The 15,454-nt window shown below is 42.3% G+C and overlaps 1 protein-coding gene across 2 annotated transcripts in view; it reads left to right on the forward strand.

Annotated features, from left to right (window-relative positions):
• The window catches only part of FGF12 (fibroblast growth factor 12), a 604,572-nt gene that overhangs the window by 178,627 nt on the left and 410,491 nt on the right, over nucleotides 1-15,454 (forward strand). Inside the window, exon 1 of one of the 2 annotated variants that reach the window (XM_020873372.2) lies at nucleotides 14,264-14,441. The exons of the other annotated variant lie outside the window; for it this stretch is intronic. Within the exon in view, the coding sequence (XP_020729031.1) occupies nucleotides 14,351-14,441 (91 nt within the window). The 5' untranslated portion in view covers nucleotides 14,264-14,350. Of the gene's footprint in view, nucleotides 1-14,263; nucleotides 14,442-15,454 lie in introns of those variants that run through there. 2 annotated transcript variants of the gene reach the window in all.

Genomic DNA, 15,454 nt, shown 5'->3' on the forward strand with positions numbered 1-15,454 from the left:
TTTATTAGTTGTTTTTTCCCCCAGGGTTTTTTTCTTGTTCTTTTATTTGAAATAAATTCCTCTGCTTTATAAGCTTGTGTAACTTCCTCTGTCTCTATGAAATAGTTACCTATTCCTGTCTTGAAGGGGTGTTCTTGTGTGGGAGCATCCCTCTGCAGGCTGTGTGTGCCCAGTGACTTTCGTGGCAGAGCTGGATGAGGAGTGAGCAGGGATCACATCTTCCCCTGGGGTGTGATGCAATTAGCACTTTGCTGGGAGGTGGGACTGGAGATGGAGGGACAGAGGCCAGAACTGGTTGTGAGCTGGGTTGCTCCTATTCTCAGTGGCTGCCACCATCCAGTAGGGGGTGAAGGAAGGTCCCGAGGTGCTGGAGCAGAAGCCTTGAGGGTTAGGTTTGAGCTGATTCTCTCTTCTCTGGGCGCGCACTTCCCCCTCTCCTGGCAACAACACCTTTACCCCAGGGGGAGCTTTGCCCGAGCTCGAAGGGCTTGATTGTGTGCCTGGTGTGGGCTAGGGCAGGCAGTGGCATGGGCCTGGCACAGCAGAGTTCCAGAGAGCTTCTAATCACTGCTGCCAAGAACACCAGCAAAGACTGCCCTCACCCTGTTCAGATGAAGTGCTGGGCCCAGCTGGCCCTGTCCCCCTCATATGTGCAGTCTCCTTGGCAAGGCAGCAAGCCATCGCCCTGCCTGGGAGCTGCTCCAGATCTAAAGGCACCAGGACACACACTGGGGCAATCGCGGGACACTGGCCAGAGCCCTGAGCAGCGTCAATCTGTTCCTCCCTCCCTTTCCGGGGAATGAACAAGTGTGTGCGCGCTCTTCACAAATGAACTCTAGGTGTCCCATAGCCTTCGATTAGCCCCACTGGTTTTCAAACCAGCTAAGGAGACTCATCTTTTTGGAGTCAGGTCCTAGGGCTGACTTTCTGGAGTCAGGCCGTAGGACTGGAGTGCCCAGAACATGGTTAGAACCCGTCACCTCAGGGAGACCTCTGAGTCTGTGATATCCCTCTCCTTTGCTGTGTCCCCGCCCAGGGGCATGGGTCCCAAGTTGCTGGTTTCTCTTCCCTTCCTACCCAACTCCCTGTTTATCTTCCTTGTAGTCCTGATTGTGGAAGAGTCTTTTCACTAGTCTCCAGCTTGTTTTCAGCAAGAACTGCTCTTTATGTAGGTGTAGTTTTGATATGTTCATGGGAGGAGATGAGCTCAGGGTCCTCTCATTCCATTATTTTGATCTCTTCCCCTGTAGTTCTTTATTATGAGTGACTCTTACGACTTTTCACGTTTAAAAGTACATTATATCTCTTACATTGCTCATATCTTTAAATTCTTTGTAGGTTATTATTTTCTAATTTAATGTACAGCTGAAAATATTTTCCCCAATGGAAAGCTCACAGTAACAGTCTCTATGTAACTTCATCAATATTAATGGACATTAATATTTGGTATTAATTTTAATATCAGTTTTATTAATATTTAATAAAGAAATTACTTATTACATGTTCTAAGTACTAAGATATAAAATAATTAAAGAGAGATATACTTAAATGTCTAGGTAAAGGTGCCCATAATCTCTTAGGGAATATATACATTTGCAGGCAGAATAAGATAAATTCTATGATAGAGAGACTACAGTGTGCTAGGGGCTCAAAGGAAATTGTGATTGATTTGAGGAACAGGGGAGGATACATCAGAGAAAATTTTCCAGAGAGAGCACTGTGGCATTTGTCCTTGGTCTGAAAGAATCTGTGGGATTTTTAGGATCAGAGAAGTGTTCAGGTGTTAAGACTGAGGACACCCAAAATGGCTATTCTACCCAAAGCAATCTATAGATTCAATGCAATCCCTATCAAACTACCAACGGTATTTTTCACAGAACTAGAACAAATAATTTCACAGTTTGTATGGAAATACAAAAAACCTCGAATAGCCAAAGTAACCTTGAGAAAGAAGAATGGAACTGGAGGAATCAACCTGCCTGACTTCAGACTCTACTACAAAGCCACAGTCATCAAGACAGTATGGTACTGGCACAAAGACAGAAATATAGATCAATGGAACAGAATAGAAAGCCCAGAGATAAATCCACGAACCTATGGTCACCTTATCTTTGACAAAGGAGGCAAGGATATACAATGGAAAAAAGACAACCTCTTTAACAAGTGGTGCTGGGAAAACTGGTCAACCACCTGTAAAAGAATGAAACTAGAACACTTTCTAACACCATACACAAAAATAAACTCAAAATGGATTAAAGATCTAAATGTAAGACCAGAAACTATCAAACTCCTAGAGGAGAACATAGGCAAAACACTCTCTGACATAAATCACAGCAGGATCCTCTATGACCCACACCCCAGAATTTTAGAAACAAAAGCAAAAATAAACAAATGGGACCTAATGAAACTTAAAAGCTTTTGCACAACAAAGGATACTATAAGTAAGGTGAAAAGACAGCCCTCAGATTGGGAGAAAATAATAGCAAATGAAGCAACAGACAAAGGATTAATCTCAAATATATACAAGCAACTCCTCCAGCTCAACTCCAGAAAAATAAATGACCCAATCAAAAAATGGGCCAAAGAACTAAACAGACATTTCTCCAAGGAAGACATACGGATGGCTAACAAACACATGAAAAGATGCTCAACATCACTCATTATCAGAGAAATGCAAATCAAAACCACAATGAGGTACCATTATACACCAGTCAGGATGGCTGCTATCCAAAAGTCTACAAGCAATAAATGCTGGAGAGGGTGTGGAGAAAAGGGAACCCTCTTACACTGTTGGTGGGAATGCAAATTAGTACAGTCACTATGGAAAACAGTGTGGAGATTTCTTAAAAAGCTGGAAATAGATCTGCCATATGACCCAGCAATACCACTTCTAGGCATACACACTGAGGAAACCAGATCCGAAAGAGACACGTGCACCCCAATGTTCATCGCAGCACTGTTTATAATAGCCAGGTCATGGAAGCAACCTAGATGCCCATCAGCAGACGAATGGATGAGGAAGCTGTGGTACATATACACAGTGGAATATTACTCAGCCATCAAAAAGAATTCATTTGAATCAGTTCTAATGAGATGGGTGAAACTAGAACCCATTATACAGAGCGAAGTAAGCCAGAAAGATAAAGACCATTACAGTATACTAACACATATATATGGAATTTAGAAAGATGGTAACGATAACCTTATATGCAAAAAAAGAAAAAAGAGACTCAGATGTATAGAACAGACTTGTGGACTCTATGGGAGAAGGCGAGGGCGGGATGTTTCAAGAGAACAGCATTGAAACATGTATATCTAGGGTGAAATAGATCACCAGCCCAGGTTGGATGCATGAGACAAGTGCTCAGGCCTGGTGCACTGGGAAGACCCAGAGGGATGGGGTGGAGAGGGAGGTGGGAGGGGGGACCGGGATGGGGAATACATGTAAATCCATGGCTAATTCATTTCAATGTATGACAAAAACCACTGCAATGTTGTAAAGTAATTAGCCTCCAACAAATAAAAATAAATGGAAGAAAAAAAAAAAAAAGACTGAGGACACCTATTTGGAAATGTGACCCTATTTTGGTAATGAGTTTTGATAAATAAGCAAATATTACTTCCTTGAAATTCATAAGTATTAATGTTTTCTTTCTCTATTTTGATCCTCGTATAGAGGGTGCATCTGTATTTGTAAATTATATGTCTTCTTACTATATTGATCCCTTTATCATTATATAATACCCTTCTTTGACTTTTATCACAGTCTTTGTTCTAAAGTCTATTTTCTCTGATATGGACAAAATTTGCATGGAATATCTTTTTCCACCCCTTTAATTTTAATTTAATTTAATTTTTTTTCCATTTATTTTTATTAGTTGGATGCTAATTACTTTACATCATTCTAGTAGTTTCTGTCATACATTGAAATGAATTAGCCATGGATTTACATGTATTCCCCATCCCGGTCCCCCCTCCCACCTCCCTCTCCACCCCATCCCTCTGGGTCTTCCCAGCGCACCAGGCTCGAGCACTTGTCTCATGCATCCAACCTGGGCTGGTGATGTGCCTCACCCTAGATAATATACATGTTTCAATGCTGTTCTCTTGAAACATCCCACCCTCGCCTTCTCCCAGAGTCCACAAGTCTGTTCTATACATCTGAGTCTCTTTTTCTGTTTTGCATATAGGGTTATTGTTATCATCTTTCTAAATTCCATATATATGTGTTAGTATACTGTAATGGTCTTTATCTTTCTGGCTTACTTCGCTCTGTATAATGGGCTCCAGTTTCATCCATCTCATTAGAACTGATTCAAATGAATTCTTTTTAATGGCTGAGTAATATTCTATGGTGTATATGTACCACAGCTTCCTCATCCATTCGTCTACTGATGGGCATCTAGGTTGCTTCCATGTCTTGGCTATTATAAACAGTGCTGTGATGAACATTGGGGTGCACGTGTCTCTTTCAGATCTGGTTTCTTCAGTGTGTATGCCCAGGAGTGGGATTGCTGGGTCATATGGCAGTTCTATTTCCAGCTTTTTAAGAAATCTCCACACTGTTTTCCATAGTGGCTGTACTAATTTGCATTCCCACCAACAGTGTAAGAGGGTTCCCTTTTCTCCACACCCTCTCCAGCATTTATTGCTTGTAGACTTTTGGATAGCAGCCATCCTGACTGGCGTGTAATGGTACCTCATTGTGGTTTTGATTTGCATTTCTCTGATAATGAGTGATGTTGAGCATCTTTTCATGTGTTTTTTTGCCATCTGTATGTCTTCCTTGGAGAATCTAAATGTAAGACCAGAAACTATAAAGCTCCTAGTGGAGAACATAGGCAAAACACTCTCCGACATAAATCACAGCAGGATCCTCTATAACCCACATCCCAGAATTTTAGAAACAAAAGCAAAAATAAACAAATGGGACCTAATGAAACTTAAAAGCTTTTGCACAACAAAGGAAACTATAAGCAAGGTGAAAAGACAGCCCTCAGATTGGGAGAAAATAATAGCAAATGAAGCAACAGACAAAGCATTAATCTCAAAAATATACAAGCAACTCTTCCAGCTCAACTCCAGAAAAATAAATGACCCAATCAAAAAATGGGCCGAAGAACTAAACACCCCTTTACTTTTGATTTTTATGTGCCCTTACTCTAATAGTGAGTCTCTCAAAAACAACAGATAGGTCTTGACTATCCATTCAGCCACTCATTGTCTTTTGACTGATGAATTAACCCATTTACAAAGTAATTATTGATAAATATGAACTATTGCCATTTTGTTAATTGTTTTCTAGCTGTTTCGTAGTTACTCTGTGCTCCTTCTTTCTCTCTTTCCTTGTGTTTTGGTGGTTTTCTTTAGTGTTATTTTGAGATTTCTTTCTCATTTTCTTTTGTGTATTTACTGTAAGTTTTTTCCTTGTTACTGTTAGGCTCACATGTAATATCCTTTTAAAATAACTGTTTTAAGTTGGCAGCAACTGAAATTTGAATACATTTCAAAGCTTTATTGGAGAAGGAAATGACAACCCACTCCAGTATTCTTGCCTGGAGAACCCCATGGACAGAGGAGCCTGGTGGGCTAGTTCATGAGTTCTAAGTGTCGGAGCAAAGCTTTGTATATTAATTCTCTGTCCTCACTCCCATTTTATACTCTTGACACATTTTTACATCTTGTTATTTTATGTAAACCTTAACTAATTATTATATTTTAAATTCTACAACTTTTGTCTTTTAACCTTCATGCTTGCTTTATATATCATTGATCCACTACCATTATTTACGTTTTCCTGTGAGGTTTTTACTTTCATGTTTTCTTATTAATAATAAAGTAATTTCTTTTTAGATTAAAGAAGTCTTTTTATAATTTCTTGTAAGGCTAGTTTAGTGGTAATGAACGCTTTTATCTTTTGCATATCTGGGAAACTCAAAATTGTTCTTTCAATTCTGAATATTAACCTTTTTCGGTAGAGCATTCTTGATTTGAAGTTTTTTCCTTTCAGCACTTTTCCTTTTCAGTCACACCACTTCCCTCTGCCTATAAAGTTTCTGCAGAAAAATCTTCCGATAGCCTTATGGGGCTTCCCATGTACATAACAAATTTTTCTCTCTCTGCTTTTAGGATTCTCTCTTTATTCTTAACTTTTACTATTTTAATTATAACATGTCTTTGGTACAAGTCTCTTTGGCTTCATCTTAATGGAACTCCCTGGGCTTCCTGGACCTACATTTCTGTTTTCTTCCACAGATTAAGAAACTTTTCAGTCACTACATCTTCAAATAATTTTTCTAGGCCTTTTATCTCTCTTCTCCTTCTGGGACCCTATAATGTGAATATTATTCTGCTTGATGATGCCACAAACATCCCTGAAGATATCTTTACATTTTTAAATTCTTTGTTATTCTGCTCTCTGTCTAGATAGGTTCTACTGCTATCTTCTAGCATGCTTATTTGTCCCTCTACCTCATCCAATCAGCTGTTGTGTATTTTTCTGTTCAAGTGTCACTTTGCTCTGGTACTTTCTTATGTTTTGTTGATGTTCTCATGGAGTTTATCCAGTTTTCTTCTGAGTTTGGTGGGCATTTTGTGACCATTACTTTGAACTCTATCAGGTAGCCTGCTTATCTTCATGTAGTTCTTTTGCTAAAGTTTTGTCTTCTTTCAATACAACAGGAGTATATTCCACTTTCCCTGCATTTTTCCTACTTATCTTTGCTTGTTTCCATATATCAGGTAAATCAGCTAGCTCTTACATTCTTGAAGGTGTGGCCTTATAGATGTCCTATGGGGCTCAGAAGTGCAACCCTGCTGGTCACCAGAGCCAGATTCTCAAGGGGGTGTCTCCTATGTGAGAAGCATCAGCCTTCCTGTTTTGGCAGGGCCATAGCTGTTGCTGCAGTGTGCTGGTGGGAGGGACCGGCCCCCCGCACACAAGCTTCTGAAGGGAAATTTGGTAGTAGCTAACAAAACTACCTGCATACTTGCTGTTTGACTCAGCATTCTCATTTCTAGAATCTATTTTGAAGATATACCTCTAGCAATATGAAAATGCTACACAAGTTATTTATTGCAGTAAAGTTTATAATTTAAAAATATTGAAAATAACCTAAGTGCCACAAAATAGCACAGTGTGTGCCCTTTTGTGCAAAAGAAACCTATGGAACATATATCAGAAATAAAGAGATCAGTTACCTACAAGGGGTTGCTGGAAAAGGAGTGGAAAGAAGGGGAAATGGGAAATGGGAATAGGACAGGAGGGATGAGAGTGTAAAACTTATTGGAGTATGCTTTTTTGTAGCTTTGACTCTTAGAACCATAGCAAAACACAGCAGGTTTTACATACTCAAATAATAAAGTAATTAAATAGAATTAATTTTATTAATAATTAAAATCAACCAATATAGAAGATAAGAAAAAAAAATGAATCTAACTGGATTGCAAATCAATAACTAAACTACTGAAGAGAATGGAGAAGAGAAAAAAAATCTATCAAAAACCAAATCAAAAATAATATTTTGACCATATAAGATTAAAGACAAACAAATGTGCATACATACTGTACTGTAGTAGTAAATCTGTTTCTCTGGTTAGGAATTATGTAACTACTTTAAGTGTATACGAGGGGTGAATGAATAAGTGAATAGACTGTAAATAATACAATTTTTTCACTGTTGGAAAAAGAAGTTACAAGTGAGGGAAGGGCAAAGACCAAAATGAAACTTGTGATGCTGGATTGCAATCATACGTATTAGCCATCTGTATCTACACTTACTGCCTATAGATATCTATCTATTATACATTTCCACATAGATACATCTACACATAGATATTTCTACATATAGATGTCTCTAAAGAGGGACATATATATAGAAATAAATATGCTATGTGTGTATGTATGGGTTTGTTTATATGCATATATTTCCTAGCTTTCTCCATTGAGAGAATCTAGGATCAATGACACCCCTGTAAAAATGGGCACACTAACCCACTCCACTGATCTTGCCTGGAGAATCCCAGGGACCGGGGAGCCTGGTGGGCTGCCGTCTATGGGGTCGCACAGAGTCGGACACGACTGAAGTGACTTAGCAGCAGCAGCAGCCCTTAATAGGGCTTCTCTGGTGGCCCCGTCGGTAAAAAATCCACCAGCAATGCAAGAGACATGGGTTTGATCCCTGGGTTGGGAAGATCCAATGGAGAAGGAAATGGCAACCCACTCTAGTATTCTCGTCTGAAGAAATTCGTAGACAAAATAGCCTGGCAGGTTACAGTCCACGGGGTCACAAAAAGTCGGACGTGACTTAGTGACTAAACCACCAACCACTACCACAGCTCTTGATAATGATGTACTGAAAAGGATACAACATCACTTGGAGAAGGAAATGGAAACCCACTCCAGTATTCTTGCCTGGAGAATCTCATAGACAAAATAGCCTGGCAGGCTACAGTCCACGGGGTTGCAAAGAGTCGGACAGGACTTAGTGACTAAACCACCAACCACCATCATAGCTCTTGATAATGATGTACTGAAAAGGATACGGCATCACTTCTGTAGCATTCTTGCTGAAAATCAGTAAAGGCAGACTAATCATTTAGCTAGCACTACATGAACCCAAATTGAAAGACATTCCACAAAACATTTGATCAATATTTATCAGAAGTTTCAAAGTACTGAAAAACAGGAGAGGCTGAGGACTGCCGAGGATGGAAGGAGACTAAGGATACACAACGGGGTACAAGGTGGAATCTAGCTGGATCCTGGAACAGAAAAAGGGCATTAGGGTAAAAAAAGTGGTGAAAGTTCAGTAAAGTTAATACTTAATTTGACAGCATGGTACTAGTATACATTTTCTGGTTTTGGTAATTGTACACTGGTTATGTGAGTTGTTAATACTAAGAGAAGCTGGGTGAAGAGTGCGCATGAACTCTATTATTTTGCAACTTTTCTGTAAGTCTCTATTTCAAAATAGAAAATTCAGCAGAAAAGAATAAATAGAAGAACAACAAATAAAAAAGAAAAAAGGAAGAAGATAACAAAGAACTCATGCATTTGCTTTTTTGGAAACAAAAGTTATTTTAACTTAATTGGACCATATATGCCATTAAAAAATATTTGGTGCCAATGACTGTTTTTGTCACATCTAAATCTAACAAGATTGATTTTGTTGCTGTCTTTGTTCAGGCTGGTGTGACAAAAGTACCATAGATTAGGGGGCTTAAACAATAAATATTTATTTCTCACAGTTCTAGAGGCTAAGAATTCTAAGATCTAGGCACTGGCAGATCCAGTGGCAGTGAGGGCTTGCTTCCTGGCTCATAGATAGCCATCTTCTGTGTCTTCACATAGTGAAAGGGGAGAGAAAGTTCTCTGGGATCTCTTTCAAAAGGGCACTAACCCCATTCATGAGAGTGAAGCTTCCCAAAGACTCTACTTCCCAATACCTTAGGGGTGAGAATTTAACATATGAATTTTAGAGAGATACAAAGATTCAGTCTCTGACAGTTGCCTTGCCTATCAAAACTGGATTTGAGGGTATTTCTAAAGACATGAGATATAAACCAAGTTTTTACCCTGGCAGTCAGTGGTCTAGACATATATCATAGAACAAAGATACTACATTAGCTATAAGACTGGTTTTCACGCTTCAGTTTATGTTTTGGTTTGGTTTCTTTGTTAAATAAAGTTGCTTTCCTTTTGATAGACGTTTTGCCATTAAATATACTCATTAAAAGTTTTTCAGGCCTGGTAATATTCTTAGTATGCTATTACTGATTCAATGTAGACTTCCAAACAGATAAATACACTGCTTAATTAAACAGCTGATGCCAAGAGTCAATAGATTCCAATGTTTAATAGGAACAGAAATATTTTAGATAAATTACCACTTAAAAATTTGAGAACTTCCTCATACAATTATTAACTTTTACAAACTGTGAGTAAGTAACTCTATAAAATGAAAAATTTAGATACTTAGAATTTAAATAAGTTCACTTATCACTATATACCAGATTTCCCAGTCCCTCTCAGAAAGTGATTCATGATTTCATTTTGAAATCACACCAGTGAGTCACTTGCTAGAGTTGGTCCAAGGTCAATAAGAAAACAGAAAGAATATCTAACTTAAAAATTTTTTATTAGAGACAGATACTATAATTTAAAATTTGGTTATTACATGTCTTCAATTTAAAATTAAAAATATAATTGCTAGTAAAAAATTTGATTTTTGCTTATGGACTAATACACAGAAAGTAGAAAATTTCCAAGTTTTGGTTAGACTAAAATGTGCTTCTTTCCTGGCTACTACTATTTGTTGTTTTGTCTTGCTTTTGGATGTTATATGTAAAAATGCAGTCTTCTTAAGTTCTGCCCAATCTACTTTAGGAAGACTGCATCCACATGCCTGACTGTGGACTGTGAAACTAGATGTCACCTTAGCAGCTGTTTTAACAAGCATGTACATGAAAATCTGATAAAGGCAAAAGTCTTTATTTTTTTGTAAAGCTAAGTCTAAGTAATACAATTCCATTGATCAATTCTTTTTTATATCTACTTTGGTCAAATATCCATGTTATATAGTAAGAAAATATTTTGCATTGAAATGTTATAGCTTTCTTTGGTTTAATCTGAACTCTTTTGAGAGTTCAATAACAACAACAAAAATCTATGTGTGATTCCCCAGTTCTTTTTTTTAAAAAACTACTATGATGACCTGCTGCTCTCTTTGTGATGAGTATACCTGGCCATAAGAATCACTGTGACAGTCTCTGAAACAAGACAGCCGACTATATGAATGTTAACTGTGACAGATTTGGCTTTCCTGCCCTGTTTTCTAAGAGTTTATAGTTCTGTTGAGGAGACAAAAGATCCACACATAAAGCTTTTCTATAATCAAGTAACAGCCACTATGTTAGACCATCAAGAAGCACCTAGAACCCAGGGGAGTTGACAAGAGCACTCCATCTTGCGAAGATAATTAGAATCATCAAAGCTCTTTCATGTTTCACCTCACTGAATCCCTGCAACACCCTTGCCAGGTAGGCAGAGAGGCTTATTGTGTATACGAAAATTGATGCTCCAGAGATCATGGGTGTTTTAAATCAGACAGTGATTTGCTCGCTCTCCTCAAGTTCCCATTCTTTTGCTACATTTCAAGGAATAGCTTTTCTCTCCTAAAGTATAAAATAGCTCTGGGCACTGGGTTCCAGACCAGAAGAGCTCTACCGGAAAGCTCTCTGCCTCTGCTGCAGCAGGAAGGACTATTTTTAGATGTTTTCCTTTTGCTAATTATCTCTCCCTCCATGGGGAATTTCTACGGGTAAAATCCCCAGATGAGCCAAGTTTCTCCCTAATTCCCGCAGAGATTGGAACGACAAGGGCCCTGGCCCAGATTGCCCTGAGGCTCATTACCACTCCAGCTTTAGCAAGTTCTTCCAGGACTGTGGAGCCCACAGAACTGGGGTGACTGCACTCAACAAGGGGACTAAGGGGTGACTAGAAGGTGTGTGTGTGTGTGTGTGTGCTCAGTCATGTCCAACTCTTTGTGACCACATGGACGGTAGCCTGACAGGCTCCTTTGTCCATAGGGATTCTCCAGGCAAGAACACTGGAGTGGGTTGCCATGCCCTCCTCCAGGGGATCTTCCCAACCCAGGGACAGAACCCAGGTCTCCGGCATTGCAGGCGGATTCTTTACCTCTGCGCCACCAGGGAAGCCCATGAATACTGGAGTGGATAGCCTATATCTTCTCCAAGGATCTTCCTGACCCAGGAATCAAACCAGGGTCTCCTACATTGCAGGTGGATTCTTTACCAGTTGCGCTACCAGGAAAGGTGAAAAAAAGTGAAAAGTGAAAGTTGCTCAATCATGTCCAACTCTTTGAGACCCCATGGACTATACAGTCCATGGAATTCTCCAGGCCAGAATACTGGAGTGAGTAGGGGATCTTCCAACGGGGATCTTCTCCAGGGGTCTTTCCAATGCAGGGATAGAACCCAGGTCTCCCACATTGTAGGCAGATTCTTTACCAGCTGAGCCACCACGGAAGCCCAAGAATACTGGAGTGGATAGCCTATCCCTTCTCCAGGGGAACTTCCTGACCCAGGAATTGAACCGGGGTCTTCTGCATTGCAGGTGGATTCTTTACAAGCTGAATTACCAGGGAATCCCCACGGGAAGGTAGGCCTGGACATATCTTTTTGAGTCTTGGAACCACCCCAAATGACTTTGCCTGGAGCTCAATTCTGAAAGAGAATGTGGAGCCAGTGGTGACTGAGGGCTCAAAAGACCCTCCTGATGTTCTGGCTTTCTTCCATCACCTTTGAGAGGAAAGAGGAAAAGACTTAACTTTTTCAGGCAACTACAGCCTTAATCTTCAATCTCCAGGGAACCCCACAGGAACTGTGAAGGATCAGCCTAGAGAAGAGAAAGAGGAAAGGGGTGATAAAAACAATTTTTACTCTCTTGCTGGGAAGAGCTAACCAGCTAGTGCTAGCTAGCCTGGAGACAATGGGTAGAAAGAAAGTCAAGTAAGTTTTTGGCTCAATGTCAGGGTAAATCTTTGAATAGGTTTTGTGCAATGAACTACCTGGGGAGCTGGTGAGTCCTCTCTTACATGAACTGTGCAAGCAGAGATGTAGACACTGGAATGGATGCTGGCATTCATGGGAAAGTGAGAGTGATGGAAAACCCTACAGGTTGGAAGCTATGTAATAATAATGGCTAACACTATTACAGTACTTATTTTGTATTGAGTTTTTTTTTTTTTAACATTCAATAAAGGGTACAAGATGTAGATGCTATTGTATTATTAACTCTTTTAGAGATATGGAAACTGAGGCACAAAGAAGTTAAGAGATTTGTTCAAGGTCACACAGTTAATAGGAATTTTCACTTCTGTGCTTTTAACCACGTGTATTGCTGTGTCTTCTTAAGGCCCTTCTTACTCTGAAATTCCAGATGGGATGGAATCTGGTAGCAACACCAGCATTCCTGGTGCCTCACTCATCAGACTCCCAAAAGGGCACTGATAGCCTCTGAGAAGGGAGGGAGGCCCGGAGGGAGGGAGGAAGGAAGAAAGGAAAAGGAAGGGAAGGAGGGGAGGGAGAAGAAGCAAAAAGAAAGGAAAATAAAAGAAAAGGGAAAGTCAAAGGAATTGCTGCTGGGGGAAAAATAATCGAGACCTTTAGAACCACAGGGAAGCTCGCTGGTCATCTTTGGGGCCAATTGGCAGAGACAGAGCATGACAGAATATTGCGTCAAAGTAAAACATTGCTATTGTTTTCAGATTTCCCGCCTCACCTGCCTCTCCTTGCAGCGTTCAGGAAGGCCTCTGTTACGCTCGCCTTCCCTTCTGGCCCCCCTTACTCCACCTGCACCCGCCTTCCCAAGGCACCTGTGCTCAGCTTTTCCAGGAGGTTGGGAAGCCCGGGACCAACAAGCAGCTGCCAATTCTCTATTCTGCACCGTCTTCCCCGCCCTGCTTTACGGAGGGGAAAAGTGACGCCCAGGGTGGTTATGGGACTTACCCAAGGTCACAGAGCATCGATCAGAAAACCCAGGTGTCCAGACGCCCACCTCAGTACCCCGCCCACGCCTAGGTACCCCTTCGCTCCGCGCGCCCGAACCCTACAGCTTTCTTCATTCCACATCCCCGCCTCCCCACCCCCACCGCCCTGTTCCCCGGAGTCGCCTCTGACGCTCGGCAGCCTCCTGGGTCCAGCCCTTCCTGCGGGCGCTTCCCTTCCGCCGGATTCCCACGCCTGAGTCGCCCTCAGCCCGCGCGCAGCCCGCGGGAGCGCTGCCTTCCGGCCCGGGGAGCCCCTCTCCGCTCCGCGCCGCGCCGCCCCGCACGGCGGGGGCACCGAGGGAGGCGGACGCTCAGGACTCACCAGACGCGAATAGGAGCTGACAGGGTGCCAGGGCCCTTGGGGATCCCGCCCTCGTCCCTCCCGGCGCTCGCACCTGAAGGGGGCACAACCCACGGGGACGTCCTCCGCTCAGCCGGTGCGCTCCTGCCCGCAGCCCCGCCGCCTCCTTGGGGGAAGTCCCAAAGTGTCACGGCCGAGCCTGCTGGGGTGTGGCCGCGCCTCCCGCTCCCCTGGGGGGTGCCCCCAGCCGGGAGGCGCTTCCTCCTCCCAGCCTTGCCCCGGCCCCGCACCCGCCGCGCTCCAGTCCCGGCCCCGGCCCCCGGCCCCGGCCCTGGCCGGGCCGCCGAGCAAACCGCTGTGCGCCCGGGACGCGCGCACCATGGACTTGGGACCCGGCTTCCCCGGGCTGGCCGCCTTTTGGTTGGACAATTAGCGGAGGTGGGCGGGGAGTTGACCAACCCCACACACGCGCTTCTCCATGAAGATTCTTGAGCTTTCTTTGAAGAAAGGAGTGCATATGCTGCAGTGTCTCTGTGGAAGGAGCCTGAGGTCCAGCAGCAGCCTAAGTGGTGAGAAAATGTTCTTTCCTTAGCCCCAGTCCCGCGGATGCCCAGCCCTCTTCCTTCTTTCTGGTCCCCTCTCTGCTACCCGCTCTCCTCCTTTAATCAGCCCTGTAAATGATGGAAGGAAGGCGTTTCCTTACCGGGGCGAGATCACGGCCCCGTCGCCGGTTCTGTCTCTGGATTTTTCCCCTCCTCTTAAATCCCTGAAGTCATCCTTGTTTTATAGAACGCTTTCGCTGTCGCCCAGCGCCTGAGCTGGAACCCGCGGGTCTCTTTCCGAGGGGCGCTTCCAGTGACCTGCTTTCGCACTTCCTCGCGTCTCTCTCTCCTTGTGACTTGCGAGGGCGGCCTGCGACTTGGAATTGTTCAAAGTCTCCTCTTGAGAAGTTGCCGGTGCTTTCGACAAGAGAGGGGACTTTTAAACAGGTGGCTGGCGAGGCAGGTATCTTTTCTTTTTCTTGTTTTGTCTGGAAAGTAGACAAACGGCCATCGTCAGAGAAAGAGTACGTTTTGCCCTGGAGATAAGCAATCTTTGAACTGACGCTGAAACAAAAGGGCCCCAATTAGGTCTGGGTTTAGCCGACTAGCTCCCTCAGGAAAAGCTCAGGAAGAGAAAGTAAGAAAATCAGACCCTTTTAATGACCTGCGATATTGAAAAAACGATTCAAATTTTTAATGAAAGAAACAAAAAAAACTACAGCCAAGTAAGTGTGATTCTTTTCTGCTGAAGCCTTGCGGATGAAGCGAGCTGTTTACCACACTTTAAGTTGTCCACCTCTCTCTTTTTTATGATGTAAGTTCTTTTTAAAGTGGGTTGTCTAGTAGTCTTGCAACTACTAACCCAGGTTTTGTGTCTTTTGGTTTTCTGTTTTCAAAATGAGGGTGGGATGTGAGGAGAGAGAAAAGGTGCTCCTAATTATGTCTAAACACGTGCCTCTGTAAAATAATTTTTTGGTCCATTAATTCCAAGTAACTTTAATGCTCAGAAATTTAAGGATATTATAGTAGGTTTCAGGTTT

Source organism: Odocoileus virginianus, chromosome 4, assembly GCF_023699985.2.
Source record: "Odocoileus virginianus isolate 20LAN1187 ecotype Illinois chromosome 4, Ovbor_1.2, whole genome shotgun sequence".
Classification (NCBI taxonomy): Eukaryota; Metazoa; Chordata; class Mammalia; order Artiodactyla; family Cervidae; genus Odocoileus; species Odocoileus virginianus.